Source organism: Falco peregrinus, chromosome 11 (genome assembly GCF_023634155.1).
Source record: "Falco peregrinus isolate bFalPer1 chromosome 11, bFalPer1.pri, whole genome shotgun sequence".
In the NCBI taxonomy this organism is placed as follows: domain Eukaryota; kingdom Metazoa; phylum Chordata; class Aves; order Falconiformes; family Falconidae; genus Falco; species Falco peregrinus.
Window position 1 is genome coordinate 223,375 of NC_073731.1, and position 24,978 is coordinate 248,352.

Consider the following 24,978-nt stretch of genomic DNA (forward strand, 5'->3'; position numbering starts at 1 on the left):
TTTTATGTGGAAAGAAGAAAGCCAGCCAGCATCAGGGTAAGCAAGTCTGTTCTGTATGTCAAATGTGGAGAATGCAAACAGCATGGCTTTAACATTTTGCAGCTGATTAAATGGTATCAGCTTCCATCCAAATTAACCTGGGGATCCAACGGAGAGACCCATTCCTTCTCCCTTTGATACATGCAAGTCCATCCTCACCAGTACGACGGGAGCAGCAGGCTTAGCACAGGTAAGGAAAGCAGCAGGGCAGCACTTGCTGAAGCCTCTTCCACCTGACAACAGGCATCAGGGATAAAGGCAGCAATTGGGCAAACGCGGGTGTGCACAGGCAGAGCTGGAGCATGACGTGTGTAATGGCCATGGGGGACAACACGATGGACAGAACAGAAAAAACAAGTCTCAGCTCCAGCATCATTTAGTTGAGTTTGGCTTGAAGTGAAGACACGGAAGCCTTTAAACAGGCAACCTACTTAAAAGACAAGTCTTCCTCCTTGGGACATTAAAAAATTACAAAAATATAATGGCCCTACATAAAAGGATTACAAATACCAGATTAAGTAGTACATTAAGATTGATTTTAAAATTATGATTCTAACAAATAAGCAGCAGAGAAGTAATTGCAATCTCTGCATCAGAGGAGATTAAGTATCTTACTTGAAATATATGTTCTGTTGCACAGGACATAAATGATAATTTTTCACATTTGTCCAGCTGTCCTTTGAGTTTCCCATGCTGGTTCTTCATACTCAGATTAAAACTCACTTTGCTGAGCCAAAGCAAGAAGCTTTTCATAAGAAAGCTTAATGCTGTAGGAGCCAGCAATTCCCACAGCCCTGCCTTCTTCCCAGGACAGCCAGGAAAAGAAGAGGTGACCATTCCTAGCTGACACCCCCACAGACCTCCCACACCAGGCAAGTGGGCATTACCAAGGGCCATCACTGAAACCACTGTTACAAGCACAGGGCTTTCCTCAACTCCCAGTGCATTATAAAACCACCCAAAATGCCATTATCAAAGAAAAATTAAAAAAAAAAAAAAAACAACAAACGAGAAACCCACAGAGTCCAAGTTCACTGGGAGCAGCAGCCCATGGTACCACAATGCGCTCAGCAGCAAGCTATGCTGTGCAGCATCGCTAAGGTAAGCACGTCTGGGGCACTGGAAAATCATCACCCTAATGAGACAGCTCTGTGCTGTAGGAATATACACAGCTGTTTTTCAACTCAGTGTAGAAATAGATAAAGACAAGATACATCCAGAGCGACCTACATTTTCTGAGCAGCTTGCACAAAGGAGACTGGTGCACCCTGTTCCCATGGCTACACCGAACCACCCGCTCTGTCACCCTGCTCAGCGTGCAGAGCCCTCGTGCCATCCAGCCAGCGGCTCGACCGACCGCACACATACACGGGCCTTTCCACTGGCAGCGCAATGTGTCCTGGCACCACATCCCGGATACATCCAGAGAAAGCTGGGAAAAGGGGAGTCAACGCTGTACTGTCAAAAAGATGGGTAACACAGGGATCAGGGCAGAGCCTGCAGCTGGGCAGACAATGGCTGAGCAGGGACGTGGCAGGGAGGAAAGACAGTGCCCATCCCATCAGGCTCTTCCAGGGAAACCTGCAGCAATACCCAAACCCTCCTTCCTCTCCTGTAAGCAAAGACCTTAAAAATTACTGGGTGAAGCAATTTCCCTCCCCTGTCTCATGGAGGTAGCAGGTGCCTATCTTCCAGTGTCTACAAGCACAGTAGGGCTGGGGGTCTGCACAAGCATCAGTATGCATCTGCTAAAACAAACTAAACCCCATCCAATGCTACAAGAACACCTAGACACCTGCACACCACCAGGAGCTGTGTTAAGATTGCAAAATGAAGCTCTCAAGCGGTGGGGAGCTCCTGGATGGTAGGCTGTGCACTTGATACTTTAGCAGTAAACAGCACCAGACTCTCAAAATCCAGACTCGGGCTTCCTCCAAACCAGCAACTCAGTGGAGGTGTTACTATCCATAGCAGCATGTCCTCTTCTCAGAGAGGTCATGATGATAACAGCAGTGAAGCAATCAGCTGACGAGCTCTGAAGTATCTAGGGGGAAATCGAACACTGTGGCTCCAAGCCTGTAGTATGTTTTTAGTGGCCCACTTCTCCTTTACACTGAAGTATTTTCAGCTCAGACCTAAAACTATCGCTAAACTGTTCCTGTCCAGTTTTTCCTAGATTTTTGAAGTGTTTGGGGATTTACTTTCAACTTCATGAAGCATCAGATTACATGAAGTAGTTCTGCACAGCCCCACCACGGGATCTGCTGGGGTCTTTGTGTTTTCACTTCTATTAAACAATAGGGAGAAGATGCCTTGGGAATCCGCTGAGAGGCCATCTATCGCACTCCCCCAGGGCCCCAGTTCACAGCATTTTCCCCCTGGTTCTCTGGCTTCTGTTAAACCAGCTTTACCTCCATGCCTTTCAAAAATAAACATGAAAGTATGGACAAAGGGGGAGAGGAGAAAGAACAAGTTTTTAGTGAAACAAGTAAAAACTGTTTAAAGGGAGGTCAATAAATATGAGAAGTATGATGATGACCTGCTAATCATCACTCCCTTGTTCTCCCTACAGTCACAAAGCCCCTTTTACAGTCCAGTTTCCTCAAACTCACAAAGAAATTTCAATGGAGACAAGGTGACTTTCCTCCACAAAGAGCATTTCTGCTCATGCTCTGATTTGATCACACATTTGGTAACTATGGCTGGAAGGTAAAAAACAGGATTACAGGTTTATCACCTCAATACGATGACAACCCCTGTCAACTCAGACTAAACAGGCAGGTTGCTAAATGATGACTGTTGTCTATTTTCTCCAAGTATCAGTTTTCTCTTTGACAACAGGTTACAAACAATTACTCTGCTAAAGGAGAAGGCAAAGCATTTGTCATTGCTGCTTTTGCTCCCCACTCCACCCAAGGGGCTGGACCAGGGCCATAGGCAGAGAAGCCTGGGGGAACTTCCCTTGGGATTCACGGAGCTGGCAGCTCAGGGCAGACAGACACTGGGACACTTCTCAACTGATGCCTGCTGTCTTGGAACCGTACACCTTGTGACAGCATCCGACAGCTGAGGGGTCATTCCCAAGTACCATGGGGCTAGAAAAGGTGAATCCAGCTGGGTCCTGCACCTTGGGCGTGCACGAGCTAGAGCACGGTCAATACATTTTCTTGAACCGCAATAACAATGGAGCACTGATGGACCAAGGTATCAGTCTTGCTGCTTGCTAGAGGGGAAGAAAGTAGATATGTTTCTGTTGGGGACAGCAGATGCTTACATCTAGTTCTCATTAAAAACAGATTTTTCCTTTTTATTCTGAAGTAGACAGTTTATCTTGAATTTCAGTCTTCCAAGCCCCATTTTGACACATATTACAAGCGCATAGAGCTTATGCAGAACTGACAAAAAAGTCTATGGAAAAAATAAACTATCTGGAGAGCAATTACGAAGCCCAAATCTAATTTAAAGTAGATGGGAAAATAACTGAACTTGTAGATTAAGTAGTCAACTGTATGAGAACATGTGATTTCATTGTTACTAAGAATGAAAACATTCAGCCCAGGTCTCATCTCTTTTAAATAGCTGGAAAAAACCATTCAGAGATGTGGATCACACAGAGATTAAGAATGATTTTAGCAATTCATATTTTTAACAGTCTCACTATAAACGTGTTCCTGGAACTCAAGAGATTTTTAGAAAATAATTTTTGTGTTAAAATCTAAGAAACATGAGGCTACAATGTAGCAATGTGCTGCTATAATCGTCACTTTTTGCCTACAGTGGCTGCATGGGAGCCTGCTAGTTGTTTTCCAAGTGAAGAGATGAATTTAACTGCACATAGTTAATCCCTTTCTTAAACAACTCTCATAACACTTTTTTGTATTACCCACAATATAGTTACAAGGGTGCCAACAGGCTACTGCTATTTTTCAAGACTATTACAGTTTTTACACACTTTCTGTATGGGTTAAGAGCAGTTAATATATAGCTCCTTGAATTAACAGATAAGCAACAGTGACCTTTGCCTGTCAAAACACAAAAACTGAGGTGCAGAGCACTGACTGCCAGGAAAACAAATAATCAGCACTTGGATGCAAGCACGCACCGGCCAAGATGCATGTCAAGACAGGAGTGAAATCCCACAGATGGTGCTGCATGACACGCTGACTGTGGCTGTGAAATGGACCCTCACACCAGAAAATCCAGTGTCCAAAAGTCAGGAAAGAGCAGACCAAAGGCTGCCTGGGATGCACAGACAGGTCTCCAGGATGGCATTCCTTGGGACCGCTCCCCAGTTCCACCAATGCCATCCCCAGCCCTTCTTTCAAGCCCCACCCAAGCCCAGCATCTTGGACATTCAGAAGATGGCACAGTGCTGGCCACCAGCAACATGCAAGAGCCATCACGCATGACACTGACCTCACAGTGCAGAACACAGGGGCTGCAGCAGTTTAAGACAACCCCACTCTGCTGCTGGGACAGAAGCAGCTCAGAGCCCACGGGGTGAAGCAGCAGATCTGACCAGAGTCAAACAGGTGAAACCCAACCTGCAGCTTCACTCCAGACTTACAACAGAGGAGCTGAAGATCCTCTGAAGGTCGATCTCTCCACCAGCTGCAGAGAGACTCTGGGTGACTAGCTGCTGCGTGACACTACTTAGAGTGCAAGTTTATATGAATTTTTGGGAGAATTCTTGTGGGTGCTAAAAAATCCAGCTTGGGTCCAGTGCTCACTTTCCAAAACATCTCAAAGCTCAATGTTCCCATGGAAACTTGGAAGCCTTAAACTTGCCTGATGAAGTCAATAGTGATGTTACCCAGCAAACTTCTGCAACCATTTAGCCAAAAAATAAAAAATCACAACACAGAGCACTCACAATATGCAATACAATCTAATTTATACTTAAAAGAAATCATGGATGATTGCACATAGCTCACGGTGACTACTCATTTAAGCTGACTAGAAGTTATTAAATGCTAAACATCCATTAGAGGTAGATATTTTCTTGGCTGCTGAAGAATGCCTCTTCACCCCAAGAAGCACCAACCTGGCAGTTCTTAAATGAAGATGACATTAAAAAAGAATTGTCTTCATCTACCTAACAAAAGTTGAGGAACGGATTTGGAGGGACAGCGCTTCCCTCTGCGAGAGAACTGCAGCTGCTGAACACAAGGTCCTCTTAACACTAGCTAAATGCCTAGTGGACTGACAGACTAGGGTTATTTAAATAAATTTATCTTGAGTATCTTTAATTTTGGCCTTACCCATGCACACTACTTATACCAACTTGTTTGGGGGACAGATCACAAAACTCCAAGCCCAAAATTGCACAAATTTCTGATATCAGTAAGGTCTTTGTGATAAACTTTTTAAACAAAAACCCTCTCTAATTTTTTTCTCCTACAGCTATGTCATAAGGGGTGCCACGAGGATTTCCAGGGGGAATTTCTGAGGATAAGACTTCACTACTTTTTGAAGGCAATTACATCAACGTTCTCCCTTGACCTACCAACCCCGCAGCATCGTCATGCTCAGGGGCGGAGGGCAGAGGACCACAGCTACCTGGCAACCTCAGCAAAGCCAGTCTGTCTGGAGTAAAGTAACTCGCAGCAGTTTATTCACATTACAGCATGCGCCTGAACTCATGGGCTTTTAAAGGAAGAGGCTTATGTAAAACTGAAGTATGTTATGCTCAGCGTAGTTACTGAAACACACTCTCAACCATGACTGAGAGCTGAAGCCAACGTGGGTGGGAGGTGGCACCAGCCTGCAGTGAGCGCACCAAGCCCTGTCCACAGTGACAGGAGAAATGCAAAGTCACAAAACTTACACAAAGGACGTGCAGGACCACAGCTCCATGTCTCCTGTCCTCGTTTGTGAAGATGTCATTGGGGAATTCATGGAGAGCTGCAAAAAGGGGGGGAAAAAAGAAAGCTCAGATGTTTAATCGGCTACTCAAAACCACCACATGTGCTGCAAAGTAATATAACAAAAAGTTGCTCCAGCCCTTCTACCAGGCAGTAGTCCTAAAACTACCCTGCCAGAGGCTCTTAGTTTCTCATCTCTGTTAGTTTAGCTTAACTCCTCCTCTGGCAATGACAGCCTTTTCCGAAATGTTTACTGTGTAATTTGCTGCTGTGGCAACCATAAGGCTGTGTATAGACACCTTGGGGAGGGCAGATAAACCCTGAAAGCACAGCACTGCACTCTACTGAAAAGTTCCAGGAAAAAAGCACTGCACAGAGTAGGTGATGATGGGTCACTCCCACCAAGCATTCCAGAATGGAAGACTAAAAGCCGCCCCCCCCCCCCCCTCCCCTCCCTGTGAGTCCTCAGCACCGCTTCCAGTTTGGCAGGGCACAGGTAACACGTACTCAGATCCTCAGATCCAGCAGGACATAATGCTCTCCAGACTGGCAACGACCTCCCTCAAGTGTCCTTCCTGACAGCAGGTACAGTGGAGGCCTTATGGCAACACACCCTCAGCTGTTTTCACTCTTTTACCCTGCCCTGGTATCTCTCGCCACCCTCAATGGAACCGTAACCACGTCAAGAGACCAGGCCTTCCCTTACGGCAAGCACTCCAAGGGCAGCCTGCTGTGTCAGGTGTCAGGTAGCCAGCCTGCTGTGTCAGGTAGCCAGCCAGCAGCTGAAAGGGGACACAGCCCCAGGACAGGGGCAGGTTTTGAATTTTCAGATGAAAACAAATCCTTTCTCTGCCTCCAGACTTCCCTCTGCCTTCTCAGAGACGTCCTTAACACAAACAAGACATACAATGTATGGCACTAGTGATGCTGCGAAGGTTTGACAAAGATGTATCAAATGTTCCGGAGAATAAAGGCACAAGGGTGCAACTCTTTGGAGTTGGAAAGATTTCCATCGGGAAGACTTAGCGTTACTGCAAAGCCCCGCAAGCTGTAATGCTACGTGCACCGGCAAGCCAGGGTCCTCCTGAAGGCAACAGCCCAACAGGGTGTGCCACCTCTGAAATGCTGGAAGCAAGTTTTCTGTGAAGATGCCATGAGAGTGGGGGAGAGTTCCCACCTTCCCCGCGTGCTCCTGCTCTGCCCAGCCAAAGGCCACCAGGGAGTCTGTGTAAAGCGGCTGAGCCCAGGGGCCAGCTTCAGCCACAGAACCACTGCTGCCCACATAAACGCAAGGACAGCGTTGGAGGGCTCCCTTGGCACGGCCTGTGCGTGCTCCCCACAGCAGCTTTTTAGCTGCAACAACCCCAGAGGCGAAACCGTTCCTCCCCAAACAAAGGATATACGCCTCTACTCTGTAGCCAGGCTGCAGGACTCGGGCAGACCCCACAGTCTAATTAGCTTCAGAAACAGCATCTGTTGGCAGAAGTGAACCATGAAGAAACTTCACACAGAAACATAATTATTTCAAATAATGATATGGTAGAGCAGGGGAAAAAACAGCAACCCAAATCAGATGCTGTTTCTCTCAGTAAAGCTGCTCACTGGCAGGGTAAGTGGATTCCATTCCTGACCTTGCTGATCTTCTCATGACCACCATCTCCTCGGTGCTCTACAACACCTTGCTGTAGACCAGCTCACGCAATGGGAAAAAAAGAAGGCATCCTTGGTGGTCAGAAGGTGACACACTGAAGATGGTAATCTCCCTCCAATCCCTTCCACCTTCTGAAATGACAAGGCGGCACCTTTTGCCAACAGGCAGAAGAACTTTAGTCACACAGCATCTTACAAAGCAGTGGATTTCACTCCCCAGGGATGTTGTGACAGGCAAAAAAGTAGAAAAGGCCCAAAAGGATTGTCTGTTGGTGATATTAAGTGTGGCAATCTAAATGCAAACTCCAGTCACTGTAAACCCTGTCTTGAGCAGTTGGCAAGGGTATGCATGGGGAGAAGAAATGGTCTTTACATGCTCTGTTGCATATACTTTGCTGTAAGCATCCCCTCCCAGCCACTTCCAGAAGCAGTGGGCTGGGCTAGGTGGCCACCGTGTCAACTTCCTAACTCGGGCAGTCTTCTAACCAATGGGAGAGAAGAAAGGGACATTTTGAAATCTGCAGTGAGAGGTGATGGAAGCAGAGCTGTGACCTCCTGGTTGCTCAAGCGTTCATGCTTTTGCTTCCTTCCTCCTTACAGCAGAGAAAAGCACTAGCTCCAAAGTAATGAACTTACATCTAGAGGGGGCTGGCACTTCACCTTGGCTTTATCACCTGGTTTAAGTCCAACAGAGTCATAAAGTCCTAGAAATGACACACTAACAAGCATCCGGGACAGATGATGGCTCACTGCACCAACCCAGAAAACAGCTCAGCAATTTAGCTTGTTCAACATGCCTTCAATAAGAGCGGTATGTTTTTTGTTAGATTAGCAGTTATCTTTCCAAAGTCAAGTAAGTAATAACAGTTGAGAAGAGCATGCAACACAGAAAACCTTTGCTGCAAATATGATGTTGCAAGTCATTTAAACAGAAATTACTTCCATTTACTCAAATGCTTTGTTACTGTTCTAGATGTTAATTGGATTATAAAGCACTTAAGAACAGTCTGCCAATTAGGTTGCAAGAATGGCTTTTGGTTATAAACTGGAAAACAAGTGAGAAGACGATGTTCTGGCATTCCAAGCACTTCTCAGTAATTCCAGATTTGAATTGCTCAGTAACAACTAAAATAATGGCTTTCTTCTAATGGTCAGTTCTGCATATTCAGCCTTGAATCAAGCTGCTTTCTTCCTGGCTTTCACATCGTTATCATCAATAAAGCTCCAGCAATTGGAATTTAATTAGTAATTCCATAAATGATTCAATGGAAAAACAATCCAGCTCACTCACAGCTTTGCTGCCTATGAGGCAGTTAACTGAGCAAAAGGTATATACACCTTAATTTTGTTACTAATGCATCTGAGGAGGAAAAAATCCTTGTTTGCATAAGCAGTCTTTCAATCAAAGACTCAGGTTAACACTGCTAATTGTATTCCCAAGCACTGGCCAATATTATAATGAGTCCTAACAAACTAGTGGGAGCTACTGGAGCAGTACAGATGGCACCTTTAGAATTGATCTTCTAATGAAGCAACACCAGCAGTACCCTCGACATCGTGATAAACAACATTGCCAGCGCAGCCACAACTGTGGAAACCCCATATCGTGCTGGGTGAGAGGGCTGTGCACCACAGCTTGCTGAGAAGCCTGGTGTGGTAACCCACTCGTGGTTTGCGTCCATCACTTGGGACCACACACACCAACGGACCAAGACTGCTCATGCCTAAACTCCGGGTGGGCTGGGGAAGCCCTAGTGCCCAGGGGTTCAGGTTGGTGGGAAGTCTGGGGAAGGCAGGTTGAGTGGGGACTGCAGGCACCTCCCAAGAGAAATGCCAGGTGTGGGGACCAGCCCAAAACACACAGGGGGCAGGTTTTGGCCTTTTATGAGAACTAGCAATACCTGTGACTTTTTATAACAACTTGGGATTCACCTGCCAGGAGTTGCAGTATTTTCTTCTGAAGTAGAGCTGGTACTGCCAGGAGGCCACTCGCCCTCCCACCCCCAAGGCATGTACTGTGCCAGATACACACAAAGCTGCCAAAAACATGTTTAGGTGTGCAACCTGAAGAAACTAGTCAGACAGGCACCAGCACAAAGACAGGAGTTAAACAAACAAACAAACAAACAAACAAAACCACCAAACAAAACACTACAGAAGACGCAAGACAATGAAGTTAAAATAGCTGGAAAGGATTTGGCTTTCCTCAGCAAAATATTATGTGAAAATGAAGTTTTCACTGTGATTTTGTTAAAGAAATGTTTCTGGCCATTCACCAGACCGTAAGGCAGCACAAAGGAAACACGAGGAGATATGTTTTTAGCAATATGCAGAACAGTTTGCTAACACACATGCGTGCATATGCTTCCCGCTTCCCTCTGCCTTCCTGCAGCTGCCTATGAGATTTTACCAGGACAATTCTGAACAGACAAAGACAATGGAAACCCAATTCCTTTACCAAGGGTCTCTACAGGGTTCAAGGAAACCAAAGTGTACCTAAAGTAAAAGCATACAGAAAAAAAACCCAGTGTAAAAACAGAATAAGCTTGTCGCTACCAACGGAGGTGGGGAATCCTAGCCATCCTTATCATGCACAGCAGAAACATCTAATCCTCCCTCAGATTCTGGTTCCCACCCTCACGCTGCTGAAATGCACCTTCTTATCTGAGAAAATCTTAATGTGTCCATCACTGCCTTCTCTACGGCATTGTCTGAACACAAATGCTTTTAGTGGCTTACACTTGAATGTATGCAATTATAAAATAATGTATGCAAATTTGAAATCTGCTGCATTTTTATTAGATGCATCAGGTGCAGATGAGTACAGATAAGAGGAGAGCTTTGCAAACACAGGAGCTCCTTTCTAAGAAGAAATAAAGGCTGTTGCTGGAACACCACTCCAACAACAGCTGCCCTATTTAGCTAGTATAAAAAGCTCATAGAGTTTGTTATTTTGCTTAAAAAAAGTCCTCAGTTGTTGTACAGAAAATAGGGGCAGATTTTGCCAGGCTTATTTTGATTGCATCAGGGAAAAAACCATCACCCTTTCAATGAACTTAAACTCAAAGAATTAAACATTTCTGATCGATCCACTCTCGTCCTGCAGACTTTGCAGCTATTGGGCCTGCAAACTGCAGAAGGGCAAGCTCTTCACACAAACTCGGCACCTCCATGGACATTTTTTGCATGGACACTAGGTACAGTGCTAGCTGCCAAGCCCAGGCCCATACCCTTGCAGTGGCACTGCAGCACCCAGCACTGACGGCATTTCTACTGCAGATACGTGAATTCCAGCCTTCCATGGTGTGCAGCTCAGTTTCACTTTTCAGTTAATGAATGGTACACATTCTCAGAAAACAAAGCGTGGGAGCATGATTTTTTAGGGTTCAGTTCAATCTTGTATTGGCAAAACTGTAAAATTACTGGCAGATATTAGAGTTATTAGAGTTTGGAAGTAACTGGACTATTAACAACATATGGATTAGCTTTGTGAAGGAGGCTAAATAATAAAGGAGCAAATCAGCAGGTGTGAAAAGTTGCACTCTTCTGCAGCAGCCAAGGACCTACCAGCAAGACCTCAGATGTTTAGACAGGTAGCAGCTGCTGCACAGAACGAGGAGCCCATACCTTTTGAGAGTGGGGCGCATGGTACCCTCCGCAGCCCATGGCACAACCCCAGCTAGCACCAAGCAGCAGTGGACTTGCTGCTGCTCGCTCACACAGCAGCACTCACAAGGCTATCGATGTACATGCTTCCCTCACCCAATTTAGAGGACGATTTTGTATCCATGCTTGACAGGGAAAAGTTATTTTAGTCATAATACAATGAGTTAGAATAAATTCTTGTTCTTTTATTCTCATCAGTATGCAATTCATTAAAATTGGGACCCTGTTCAGCCTTGGCTTTAGCTGACTTACAAAATGATCCATATCACCACTCTGTTCAGAAGATTTGCCGGTGCTGTACAAACTTGCCTCCGTTCCACACAGTCAAGCTACCCCAGGCAGTTTGCATACCCTGTGAAGGACAGATGCTGCTGTACCATTCTTCTGGGCAGCAGCAGGGAGTGTTACCCTTTCAAAACCCTTTTCCCTGCCACTCCGTCCCCTCTCCTATTTAATGTTTCCACCTTTCCAAAAGGATTCTTTTAAAGAAAAACCCAACACAGTAATGCATTGATAGTTCTCAAAGCTGCAACGTACACTTATTTTTTAAAAAAAAGTCTTTATATTGCCAGCAGTGTACCTGCTCTACAGACAAGAAAACTCTTGGGAAATCTGCCATAGCTTTCATAGATAAAAGGAAGAACTGAGAATGTTCAGCCTAGGCAATGAATTATCAGCAAAGAAAATGGTCAGAAATTTAAAAACCAGGTTCATTTTCTCACGTTGTCTCCACCATTCTCTCATGGCCAGAGGTAAGTTGCATCAGTGCTAGGCACTGCAATCCTGAAGCATCCAAATAACTACTGGGGAAGAGGCCCAGCCTGTATTTGTACATAGCTTTCCAGGATAATTACTCTGCCCAGTGGCCCCTGTTTGGCTGCTTGTTTCCAAGGGGCTCTTCAGAAGCGGGCTGCATGTCCCATCACAGGGTAGAAGATAAGGCTACAGAAAGGCACAACTTGAAAAAAAATTACCTGAGTGGGCTGGATTAGAAACCAGGATTCAGATACACAGCTCCAACATTTAGGGACCGTTAGCGTTCACAATACCAACGCTACTTCAGCCACCATTAAAAGTCCCAGAGACAGCTATACTTCTGCAGCTGGAAGAACAGACAGACATTTAGCTGCGCCAAGCAGCTGGGTGCGAGCTCTTGCCTAAACCCAGATGACAGATCGTTTGCTCCTGTACCCAGCTTGAGGCGCTCAGAGCGTGCCATCTCGCAACAGGAAAGCAAATACATCACTAGCAACAACCACAACAGGAAGAGAACTCAAGGGAACACCATTATCCCAATGCATGGATGTACGTGGTGCTGTATCTTGGGTAGTGCCTGTCATGCTGGCCTTCCTCATCTCTGGAGGGATGCAGTGCAGCTGCAAGTGGCTAAGAGAGCAGCAACAGGATGAGCCAGGAGGATGGACAAGCCACCAAGCATGAAACGCTGGAACAGAGACCACCTCTTCAACCTGAAAAAGGTGGAGTGGAGCACAGGTTTCTGAAACTAAGCGGCAAGAAGAGGGAGAAAAGGGACCAACTGCACACCAGCTCTCCTGGTGCGTCAGTGAGAGGGGCCAGGGGATGCAGGGCCACAGCCACAGCAGCCTGTCCCACAGTGTGCACAGGCAGCACGGCTTGTTGTCACAGGGTGCTGCAAACACAAATCTTCCACGGCTTCACAAAGCACACTGACAAGTCAAAGGAAGAGAAGTCATCCGTCAAAGACTAGGAACATAAAAATTGTTCGCATGGCTCAGAGTCCCCGTACAGCAAACAGCTGCAGCCAGGCAAAGTGCATCAGGAAGCGTCCACACATGCTCGCTTAACAGGTTTCTTTAACTTCTACTGTTGTCATTTATGAGGGAAAGATACCAGTGGAGTAGACCTTGTGATGTGACCTGACAAAACGTTCTTTCAGTCAATGCCAACAGCTTTTCACAGAGGGAAATAAAAAGATACTTTAAAATAATTAGTTACCTTTTTTTTCCCCCATCCTTAAATTCATTATTTTAAACTCAAGCTCGAGATTTTTGATGGCTTCACGGTTAGCAATAACAGTACATTCACCACCTGCCTGCACACTGTCTAGCCCAATTTCCTGACCTCCAACAGCATCCCCTGAATGGTATCAGCTTTGACAGTGCTGTAGGCCTTACCAAATATACAGGAAAGTAACCGCTACATCCTTGAAGTCCGTCCCTTACAGGGAGCAGTGACCCAGTGAGATGAGCTTGCAGACACGGGGGGGTGAGGAGGCTCAGGAACTGCTGGGTATGTTCAGCTTCACAGCTACCACCTCCTGGAGACTGGCTCGAACGTGGATGGTCCCACGCTCTGCAGCACACCAGTCTCTGCAGCCAAACCCCAAGGGAACAGCTTTACAATCATGTGGTATGAGACAGCAAGGGACTGTGACAACCTTTAGTTGTCTTTAAAAGCAATAAGGATTGGTCAAATTCTCTCTGAGGGGAGAGTGGTACCTTTTTGTATATATATAAAATATATATATATAATTTTTTATTTTCTGCCAAGTAAAAATGGTGTTTGCATTACAGGAGCATGATCTAAATTTGAGGGAGCCAAACTATGCTGATATATCAATAATAAATCATTTTGCTAATGCTTTACTCATGTTGCCACTTAACTGCTTAAAACAAGCAGCTGAAACGGCGTGGGGGTACAGCACACCGTTATAAATCATGCAGCACCCCCACCACAGCTGATGGCACTGTTCCCATACCTTGCAACAGATTTACAAGGGTTGGCTCTTAGGAGGCAACGGATGTTCAGATAGCATTCTCCGTGTTTTTGCAATAATGAACTTCTAATTACCAAAACCTAAACATTTACAGTGGACGTTCAGGCAACGATGAGCTTACACACACTTCCCCTTCCTTGGGTATTGCATGCTGATTTGCTCGCACAGAGGAGTAGCAGGCTTACACCCAGCACAAAGGATGCTGATGGCAACACACTGAACAAAAGCGTTTTTACATTCTTCCAGGCTGGCTCTTCAGCAGCTGTCAACAATGCACCCAGAGCATGACTGTCACAACAGGGAGCCTTGTTACAAGTCAGTGTCAGTGAGTCCATCGCAGACCAGCTCTGACTGGCAGCCAAAACCTTCCCTGCAGCACATCTGGGTGGGTGCCAGGTCACCTTTTCAAGGGAGAGGCATGGGGCCACCCAAGGCTTCCTGGAGGAGGGGAAGCAGGGTGAAGCGACACTGCTTCACATGGCCAGATGAGGAAGTTCCTTTGGTGAAGACAGCAGGAGGGAGCTCCCCCAACTCTGGACACAGCCCCAGGAGTCTTAGCAGAGGTCCTGTCTCAGAGGCCAGCCCTTGACACTGGTGCCGTGTGCCCACCCCAGCGCCCTCTTTATTAGCAGCAGCCTTTGGAAACTAGGCTTTATGGAACAAAAGAAGAGCTGCTGGAGCAGATGGAACATGAAGCAGAGCAGTCTTAGACAGAGATGTGAGTACATGAGCAGAGGGCCTCAGTCTGCATATGATCAGCAAACATTTCCACCTTGACTTTCTGGGAGCTCTCCGGGAAGGTGCAGCCCTTGCAGATGAGAGGCATATCACACTGGTAGCTGCACTCAGGAGCTGCAGAAAGACATCAAGTTCCACCTGAGGAATTCAAACCAGGTGTCAATCACACAGAAACACCCCATCACAAACTGCTCGTCCCATGAACTTCTCCTTGGCAAGCACTGTGGTTGATTTGCTACATTCTCTTATCAGAAAGCAGCCCTTTGGCTAAATATGGCAAAGATGTGCTGTGGGATCCTGCCAGGATATAAAACCCATTGTAAGTGCACCCTCTTAGTCACACAGGGCAATTTATTCAGTCTGGGAGCTTTTTTTTAGGTATTAAGAGTAGATACAGGTGTGTCAAAAGCTCTTGCTGGAAGACACCCATCCTGGCTGAAGCGTGCCACTGAGGCCAGGCAGCGGTGCAGCTGAAGGATGCTGAACTGCCTGGCCAGGAAGTGGGGCAACAGGGGTTACCGGTGTCAGCACTTGGGGTGAAGCGGTAGACACTGATGGATCTTGTTGGTGGGTCAGAATACCCCCAAGGCCATGAAATGTTGTGCATCCCCTTTGGAGGAGGTTCATGGTGGAGGGGTGTGCAGCCCCACTGCACTCCCTTATGGAAACCACTGTGGGGCTGGCGAGCAGCTCCAGCAGCAGCTGCAGGAGCCTGCAGCCAGGACCCTGGGGTGGGAAGCTCAGCATGGGAGCAGCAGTAGGGGCTCAGACAGCCGTGTGCATCCAAGAGACCCCGAAATCGCACATGGCTGCTCTGGGGCACCCTGTGGCTCCCTGCTCTTCCTCTCTAAGTTAGCATGTATGATATGCACAGAGCAGGCAGTGTGCCGGGCTGTTTTCTGAAACAAAAATATAGTGGCTATGTGCCTTCTACTGAGCCAATGACTTTCTCTCCCCACACTCCTGCAGAGCCTGGCTGGCCTGGTGCCCCATGCAGCACCCGTGTGGGGAGGGAGCTGAGCATCACCGGGGGTTTCCATCCATACCATCTGCCCACCACAGCACTACAAGAAAGCAATGTGCCCCGGCCTGCTCAAACTTGCCAAAGGTTCCCTTCTCCTCAGCACCCAAACTGGCCTTGAGCAGGATCCAGCACAGAGTACTATTGTCACAAAAAGTTTCATATCACAGATCCAAAAAACAGAGACAAGGAATGACCCCAGTATTTTTCATGATGCACTGCAAGCCTTCAGTCACCTCACTGGTTTAAAACATGCAGTTTCCTAATGGAAAACAGATCTGCTTCTGGGCCAGCCACACACCACAGATAGGGAGCCTTGCCATCAAAGCCAAGCATCTTTTTTGGTCTCCCCTTCCCTGGAAAGACCCTCTAGCCACTCTGCAAGCCGAGCGAGCCTGCAGGACCCTGGTATCCTCAGTCCCATCAGTCACTGCTTTTTGCTGCTCTCCATAACAACCCATGCCTCTTCAACGACCAAATCTGTCTAAAATTGCTCTCCCTAATACCCGCATAATTAAGTGTTCCTTTAAGGATTTATGTACTTTAATCAACAGGAACACAACTCTGCCCAGGCAGCTTCCCACGCCCCCTCCCTCCTCACCCCCGCCCACAGGGGTCTGTTTCTGCTCCGCCAAGAGCAGATGCTCATCGGAGGATGCACTCATCAGCTGGATGAGGCGCAGAGCCTGGCTGTGTGGCTGTGGCCACGCAATGCCATGTGGAGATGCCTGTGGGTGTGCGGGCTTTGGGTGACAGCACCAGCAGGTTAAACTAAGTTAGGGTTATCACCTTACACCATGCCAGATGTGGTTTTTTTCCCCTCACTAGTCTTTAGCTTCCCTTACCAATGGGACAGTCTAACAGCCCAGTTAAAAAGCACTTTTCAATTACAGATAGCTGTTATCAGCTCCTCTGTCAGAGATTGTGGCAAGCAGCACAGTGATGGGAGCATCACAACTGAACCTGTGGAGCCTTGCCAAGTACCTGTTTACAGGTGCCTCTTGGCAGGATAAGCCAGACAAAGCAGACATGGTATGAATAAAATGGGAGAGGTCTGCATTTTTTTTGCCTATGGTAAGTTATGTATGGGCTGGAGGAAAGAAAGGAAGGAGAAGACTGAGGAAGGGGAATACAAGATGATGAACCACGTGCACCACAGGGAATTCAGAACTGGCAGCTCATTTGCATGGGAAGTGAGAACAAACATCGCTCCTTCCTAGTCTGGAGGAAGCACTCATGAGAAATCACTGACTGAAAACACCACGCACAGCAAGCTTCCCCATCTACCCATCTATGCAAACACCCTTCACTGAATCTCCTGAGAAGCCCCGTTTATGCGTTGTAGCACTAATTCTAGGAAGGGAAGCTCTGGCCAGACTTGTGAATTCCAACTGCAATGATGTTCTATCTACATGTAAACCATGCACACGTATAAAACAGGCATGGTTTTGCTAGTGTACCTAAAGGCTTGCTGCTTGTGATTCCATGCCCATCTGATTTTCACATGGTCAACGTTTAAGATGTTCAGAGTTGTACAGAAATTGCAGAGTGCATTTTCTTTGCCATCAGGCACATGTGAAGTGCTGCAGCCCATATTTTGTCATCCCCCCATTCTTTAGACTCTCCTGGTTGTGTGTCGTATTTCAGCGTGCCTCCAGGCTCGAATACTGCTCCATCATGTGGCTGTTCCATCATGCCAAGCATATACACACAAAACTAGTCAGATCCAGAAGAAGTTTCCCTGAAACAGGTGCTTTCTGTGGATGCAGAAAGTAAAGCCTTGAAGGCACAAACCTCTATACACAAGCAGAGCCCTTGTGAAGTCAAAAAGGTTCTGCCTTGGTGTCAATGCACATAAATAGTTTGCAAGGTCAGAGTCAAATCTGACACCTGGGACAACAAGCAAACATATCTAAACACAAGAAGGGGAAGAAATCAGAAATAATAAATTATATGGGAAAGCATATGGTTCAGAGAGAGTTTAAGTCATATAACAGCAGCAAGTGACCTTTAAAGATAAGTTTATTTTTTTTTTGTTCAGTAGAAGGTTTATTTCCACCACTGCAAGATTCTGGCAAGTGCTTTCCAGAAGCTCTTAAACTTCTGTATTTCTGCATTTGTTTGAACGTGCCATAGCTTTTGTTTTGTTTTGTTTTGTTTGTGTGTGTGTCCCTGTCCGCCTTCAGTAGCAGCAGTTACTAGAATTCTAGAAGGAAATGCACGGAGGCAGCAGCAGAACTGCCCACAGTTACTTTTACAGACCTAAACACAGCTGGTCTTAGATCAAGATGTTTCCTTTGACAAATGCAGTACTTATGCAAAGATACCTGTTATCAGCCACACACTCTGGTCAGAAATAACTGGCACAAGGAAGGTTCTTAGCAAAACCACAGCAAGAAAAGAACAAATCTCTGGCTAGCTCCTGTCCTCACAAACTGCCAGAAATTCATAATAACTTACTGGCTTAATTACAGCTAGTCTGGACTTCTTTTGATTGGGGACAGAATATAGTCCTCTTTCACTGCTTTATTTTGGGGAACAAATATTTACATTATGTTTGTATTGACGGGTAAGCTAACCAAAAAAAAAAAGGTAATTTTTTGCAAGAAGCACTTTTATAAAGCCACCTGGAAGGGAACAGATGCTGCTGTCACATCTCTCCTTATCTTGGGGAGAAAAGGGAGGGACTTTTTCATCTCTCAAGATCCCAAGCGCTGGATGCAGGGATGTCATGGGTTTAAAGGAGGGGAGCAAATTCTCTCAGTATGCTTCAGCCATATCATTATTCTAGGGGTGGCTAGGAACCTAGATTAGTGCAAAGCAAAAAAAAACTTCCCGCAAGCAAACAAACATTTGGGACTGTCCAAAGCATGTCAAAGCTGTAGCTTAAATGCATGGTCTGGGAATGCTTTCTGCTGCAGATGCTCCTTCCAGCCCCGATATCACCTTTGCCAGGTGCAAGATGCTGGTCACGTAGTGGCCATACCGAGCTCAGGCTACCTGCAAACATATCTGTCCCTATTGTTAGACATCTGGGCTTTCCCCTTCCTTTATTTACTTATTTTGAAAAATCAATTCACCTGCTAAGTATCAGCCCCACAATGACACTTACAGGACAGATGGGATACACATTAGCCGGCACCAGCACACCCACCACCATGCCCAGCGTCACGAAGCCCATTCTGCCCAAGCACAGATCTGCACACAAGCTGTTGGATCCACAAGCAGCAGCTTGGGCACACCACTGAAACACAAGACAGATGGAGCCAACTTTTTGCCACGAGCAAAGAATGTACTTCCACCACCACAGGCAACTGCAGCTTTCCCCTCCTGCAGGACAAGCACATGTCTACCTCATTTGCTAAGCTCAAAACCAGCTCCTGGTGACTTTCAAACGTCCAGTGCCACCCAACTCCTGGGCGTACAGAAAACGGCCAGTACACCACAAAAGATCATCTTTGAAATCTGTCAGGGGACCCATGGGCCCTTTTAGGGGTCTTGCCCATGCCCCAGCAGCAAAAGGGGCACCTCTGTTCAACTCTCCTTAAGCCGAAACCAGCCACTTGCTGCCTAAGCCTTCTGGCTCTCCCACAGCTGTGGCAACTTGTTGTGCCTTTATCGAGGGGAGCTCACGATGCCCACTCTGATGTGTCTCATGAAACAGAAGAAATAACTTCTTGTTAGAACTAGCCTCGAACGGCCTATTCTTTCCACAGACAGCAATCACAGAGGAAGCCAAAGGGACGTAAGATGGCATCAAAAGCGGCACTCTTCATTTTGCTGTTGATCCTGCCTTCACGAGTCCCTGGTTATCTACTCCTTGCTCCACATTTTAAGCAATTGCGACTGCCAGACATTCCCACAACCCCCGGTAAGGGTGCCTCATCTGCCCTCTGCTCTCCCACCCCCGACCTCCCCTTCTCCTTCACCTAAGAGAAACAACTTCAATTTTCAATTTTACATTTTGAGATGTATGGGAGACAATGTGTCTTTCCTAAAAACAACCCCCCTGATTTTGCTTCTGGTATAAAGTAATTCTGTAATCCCTCACTGATTTAGCTGAAGTACAGTGCAGTGCCAAACTGATTTTTAAAATGCTAGTAGTTTAGCTACTTTTATAAAGGATCAGCTCTCAACAGCATTTTGAAAGACGTTTCAAAGGGTGCATGCAGGGGCTTGCAGTGCTTAAAATAAAGCAATTTGATTTGCACACAACCAGCCTGCATGGGCACGAGCAATTCCAAAACATTCAGCACTTCCAATTTGTTGCGCTAGTGGGCATAATGAAGTTTAATAACAGGCTGCGTGATGGACAAATGTCCAGTTTAAGCCAATTTATTTTACGCTGTGACGGAGCCAAAACCTCACTCATTAGCTCCATTCGGCTCCCAACAGAATTGTCCATGTGTCCTGCATAAAGCACCACGTCGTATCAGTGATGAACCTCCTCCTCGCAGGGCTCCTCATCTGGGCTTTGTTTCTAAGCCCTCTTCAAGAAGTCATCAGCTTCAAGTCAACAGCAGAACTAACTGAAGAGCTGTCTCGCTCGCCTGCTGAGTACAAGACCATAGATGCAGTCTTGTAGCCCCATCCTCGTAGATGAGGGATGGTGTTTTTAGAGAGGCTCTTCTCACTCCCTGAGATGGGTGCAAGTGATTTGCACCACTTCAGAACAGCAGCGTAATGCTTGTGGATGTTCAGACTTTCCTCTCTAAGCTCTTCAGTGAACAAGCAGCCCTGGTATTTGACATTTAACCTCCCAGGAACAAAGGCTTCACCTTTGCCTATTTATTCTTGCACACTTCACCAAAAGCTGATAGTCTCCTGTTTAAGCAGGAAAAGCACAAAGCAAGGATGAAATGAAAATGCTCTCAGCCCTTTCCTTGCTACTGGTTCAGACATCTTCAGAAGAAACTCCGAGTGCCCAGCTCTCTTGTCCTTCTTTTGCATCTGGGTAGGGGACAGGGTCAGCAACACCCTACAGCCAAGAATGCCTCTGGGCAACTTTGAAATGTTTCTTTCCAATCTATCACTTATTTAGTCTCCCCTCTTCCAGGGAGGCAGCTTCAATATGCGTCAGTCAAAGCCAGTCCTGTCAGGTAAAAAAGTCTGGCAAAAAAGTCTGGCAATGCTATCACAAGCCTGGCCAAAGCGCTTCTGCAAGACCAAGGGGATGTTTTTATTTCAGCTGGGAGCTGGGACAAAGCACAGTGCAACACAGGAGCTCCAGCAGGGCCAGCTCCACCACCCTAGCTCGGGGAACAGGCTCTGCTCGGGGCTCCCCCTGCCCTGGCAGCCCCTGGGGTGCAGGGCTGAGGCACACAGCTGCCGCTCACATGCCATCACTGCAGGGATTTGTTGCCTGCAAATGAATTTCAGCATTTAAACTGTCCAGGCTCATCTGCGTAGCAACTCTAATACTCTTTAAGCTCCCTCAAATTTCTAAATGCTTAAAGCTATTACTATCTCTTTGTTATTTTACATTAGGCATCCCATTAACTATTTCTTACTTTGATGTAATCAGTTTTGTACATTATTTGGAGATTAATTCTCGACAATGAGGCCACATGGCCTGTCTTTTCTACCAGCAGACCAGCCCAGAAAAGAGAAGCCTGGTCAGCGAGGCAGGGCAGCCCCGTCCCTGTCAGATGGCCACCATCCCCGCCGTCCTGGGGAGCACACCTGACACAAGCACTCCTCCACCATGAGCCGGGTGCAGGGTGGTCCCGGCAGCCTGGCACTGCAGGCAGTGCCTGGTGCGAGCAGCCCTCAGCACCGTGCTGGAGAGGGCCGGGGCCGTGGCACCACTGTGCCACGAGGCACCATCGTGCCATGAGGCACCACTGCCAGTACCTGGTGTCTGCTCTGCCAGCCTTTGAGCCCCTTCCTCTGCAGAGCAAACATTAGCAAAGCTGAGGTACAAGACCACCTTAAGCAACAACTTTTCAAAGCTGCTGCTTTCCACTTCAGCTACTTCACTGTACCACACAGTGTATATGCACAGGATGAACCGTTATTTGTTTCTCCAGGTGCAGGACCCCCAAAACTGTTTTTTCCTTTAAGCTTATCCTTGGGACACACAAAGGATCTGCTCCCTTCCCCTCTCAGTCAAAACAGAAGCAAAGCTATCCTCTCACTTTTCCATCCCAACACTATCATCCACACGATGCTTAAAATGTTTAGGCACTTACATTTAAGTAAAGATATTTAGTAAATCGGAGTGACTTACATACTTCAGACATCCATCTTCTTGCTCTTTGCATATAAAACTGACACAAAAAATTTCCATTCCAAAACTGCAAAGTTAGAATGATATACATAACTAATGCATCTATAAGAGGGAAATTAGAGCAATCCTTTACTTTGATAGATTAATGAATGTACATTAAAAGGGAATTCTTAGGGATGTAAACAAGTAGCATTCACTCAAATGAAAAAGACGATTGCTTGCAATCAATTTTGCAACCCATGCCCAGTATTGGCAATACTGCTGAAATAAAGCAGCACTGAAATTAGCCAACAAAAACCTGTCTAAAGAGGACCAGATTCCACAAACATGTTCACTAACAAATGAACAAGCATTCTCTTGTCATCCAGATAGCTGTTTCATGTGCACACACAAGAGAAAAATCCTCATTTGCACATTGCATAATGGTTTGTGGCCTTTGCCTTCAATGAAAAAGCGCATTGGGAGGGACTTTCAGGTGACAGAGCAGTGCAGGTCCCCCGTATTTTGCTGTCCTTTTACACCTGGGCTAGCTTTTTACAGGCACCTGCAGGAATAAGCACAGACCCTTTGCAAACCAGAGTAACATAGAAAACAGCACTACAGCAGATTGACATCACCTCGAGACTGAGTGAACTCTGCCTGTGCCAAATGTAAACCCTACCGATGGTAGAGAATTGTTTTCGCTGCTCTCCTAAGCCATATCCTTGCTTTCTCAGGATGACAGGTTGCCTTTGTGAAGGCATCACAATGTTGCTGGCTCGAAATCGGCGTGTGATCAGCCACAACCCCAGCTCCCTCTGGGCGAAAGCCACAGTCAGCTTTCTGCCTGGCTGGTTATCTCACAGCACAGAGCGCTTGCTTGTGCCCTTTGAACACCACCACATATTCTCCAGACCCTTTTTCAGTTCATCAGGATTTCTGAATACCAGTCTGCTCCTCCAAACGTGCCCCAGGAGCCTCAGTGCTTCATGTTACCTGCTGCTAATGGTTTGGGGATCGTTTAATCCAATTCTTTAGTTACTGCATCACAAAGTTCATCACGTCCAGGCTCAACTGGGAGGCTTCTCAGCTAGCTAATTATCCTGTCACTAGTTCTTCCCTTACTTCAGGCTGAGATTTTGCCATTTTTCTTAGTGTTATGTGCATTAATCATGTGCTTGCCAATGACCATTTCAGTGAAGACTGATACACATGGTGTCCCAAGAAGCTTGATAAATCACTTACTTTCTAAAAGCAATCAAGGCTCCCATTTATGGAGACAAAGTAAATGCCCAGAGCCTCCCAGCTGAGCCCTTACATCATTTCTGCTTTGCTTCTGGTGAGCCGATGAAACCAGAGTCGTTTCAGGGCCACACACCCACATTTCTGTTTTGGCTCCTGACCATGTAACACAAATTGCTGCCTCTGCCCAGCCACATCGGCATTGTGCCCACAGTCCACCTAACAGCCTTCTGATCCAAGGCAGGGGCAGGCCACCAAACCTCAGCTCACCACAGCCGCGCTAGCTGTAGCTTGTTCACTGTCTCTGGTTACAGCATGACAACATTCAGATGGTCTCCAGCAATTGCAGACCACACTGAGCCAGCTAAAAACTGGAGATGACCACAGAAATAGCTGGATGCAGCAAGCTAGATTCTCCGCTGACAGGAACCACCGGCAGCCCTGTCTAAAGTGAGGCCACTTCAGCCATCAGCACTAACCAAGGGTCTCTAAATGACTTCAGTGGTATGCTACAAAGTGACTCCAGCAGAACATCTGCCACAACACCTCTTTGAAACTGAATGCTGAGGGCCGAGGTCAGTGAAACTGAGATTTCTGGCTCTCCAGCACAGCCCAGACAAGTGCACAATTTTTGCTCCCCATATCTCAACTTCTGAATTTCACAGGAAGAAGCTCAAGAGATTTTTGTCTCCTTTTTAATTACTTACATAGCGCCATTCTTCCATCTGGCTCTCATTTTATCCAGATGAGCATCCTTGAGGGAGGAACTCAGTGCTGTTTAGGGGATTCAGCCACAAAGTGAGAGCTGTCAGGGTCCATAGATCCTTGGAAAATCCACGCACAAGCACTGCTTTGAACACCCAGCAGCCCTGGCAGGATGGAGGGCCAAGGGCTATCCCTCTGACATGCAGCAGAGCTGGGTCACAGTGGGCTGTGGGCTGCCCTCTCCTCTGGGCTTTCACTTACATATTTCAGTTTTGGTTTTCCATTTTTGTCCTAGCTGGTTTCTATGCCAAAAAGGATACTTAAAGACTTCCGTGGTTTTAGCACCGGTTAACTATATTTATTGCCTGATGAGCTACACTCAGCTGGAGGAGCACCACCAACCCTGCAATCACACTAGCTGCCAGGAGATAAGACAGTCATGTTGTGGTGTGCGTGTTCACCTCGCACATGCTCACTCTGTCTGAGTGTGCACATATCGTTTTCCTGGCTGGCACCAAAATACAATCTGACACATGAGTTTCATTTACATGCCTATAAAAAGGTCTTACAGAAGCTACACACACATACGCATGTACAGACACGTACTTTACTTATCTATATGCATACACATGAACCTACATCCCCCACACATACTCACATAATGCTACGTGTATTTCTTTGTATGAAGTAGAAGAGCCTCACAATAAAGGGGAATCAGCGCAGTTGGGCTTATACTGTGATTATTGGGGAAAAGTGAACCAGCATCACATGCAGATGAAGCTAAGTACACGGCAGGTTCCTCTGCAGTTACACATTTCGCTTTATGGTGACAGGCAGGCTTAGAGCCTAATCTCTGACACAAAAATCATATTGATCAATGTCAGCATAATATTCATACATCAGAAATACAACACTAGCTTTAAACAGGTACCAGCAGTTGCAGAAGAGAAGGTGCTTCCAGAACTCCATCTCTGAAGAGCCTTTTATCTCTCTCAGAAACTGAAAGCACCTAAAGATAGGACTACTATTAAGAATTCATGAGTTTCAGCAGCTATTTATCAAAGTCATAGAAATAAGATATTTCCAT

General features: G+C 46.5%; 1 protein-coding gene across 10 annotated transcripts in view; it reads right to left on the reverse strand.

The window, feature by feature from the left end:
* LOC101920172 (sodium/potassium/calcium exchanger 3) overlaps positions 1–24,978 on the reverse strand; it is a 280,196-nt gene that overhangs the window by 174,765 nt on the left and 80,453 nt on the right. For all 10 annotated transcript variants that reach the window (XR_008749300.1, XR_008749303.1, XR_008749302.1 and 7 more), the window contains exon 3: positions 5,867–5,943. Coding sequence is in view for 6 of the 10 variants with exons in the window: in XM_055816643.1 (XP_055672618.1) it covers positions 5,867–5,943 (77 nt within the window). In the remaining 4 variants the exon portion in view is untranslated. The remainder of the gene's footprint in view (positions 1–5,866; positions 5,944–24,978) is intronic.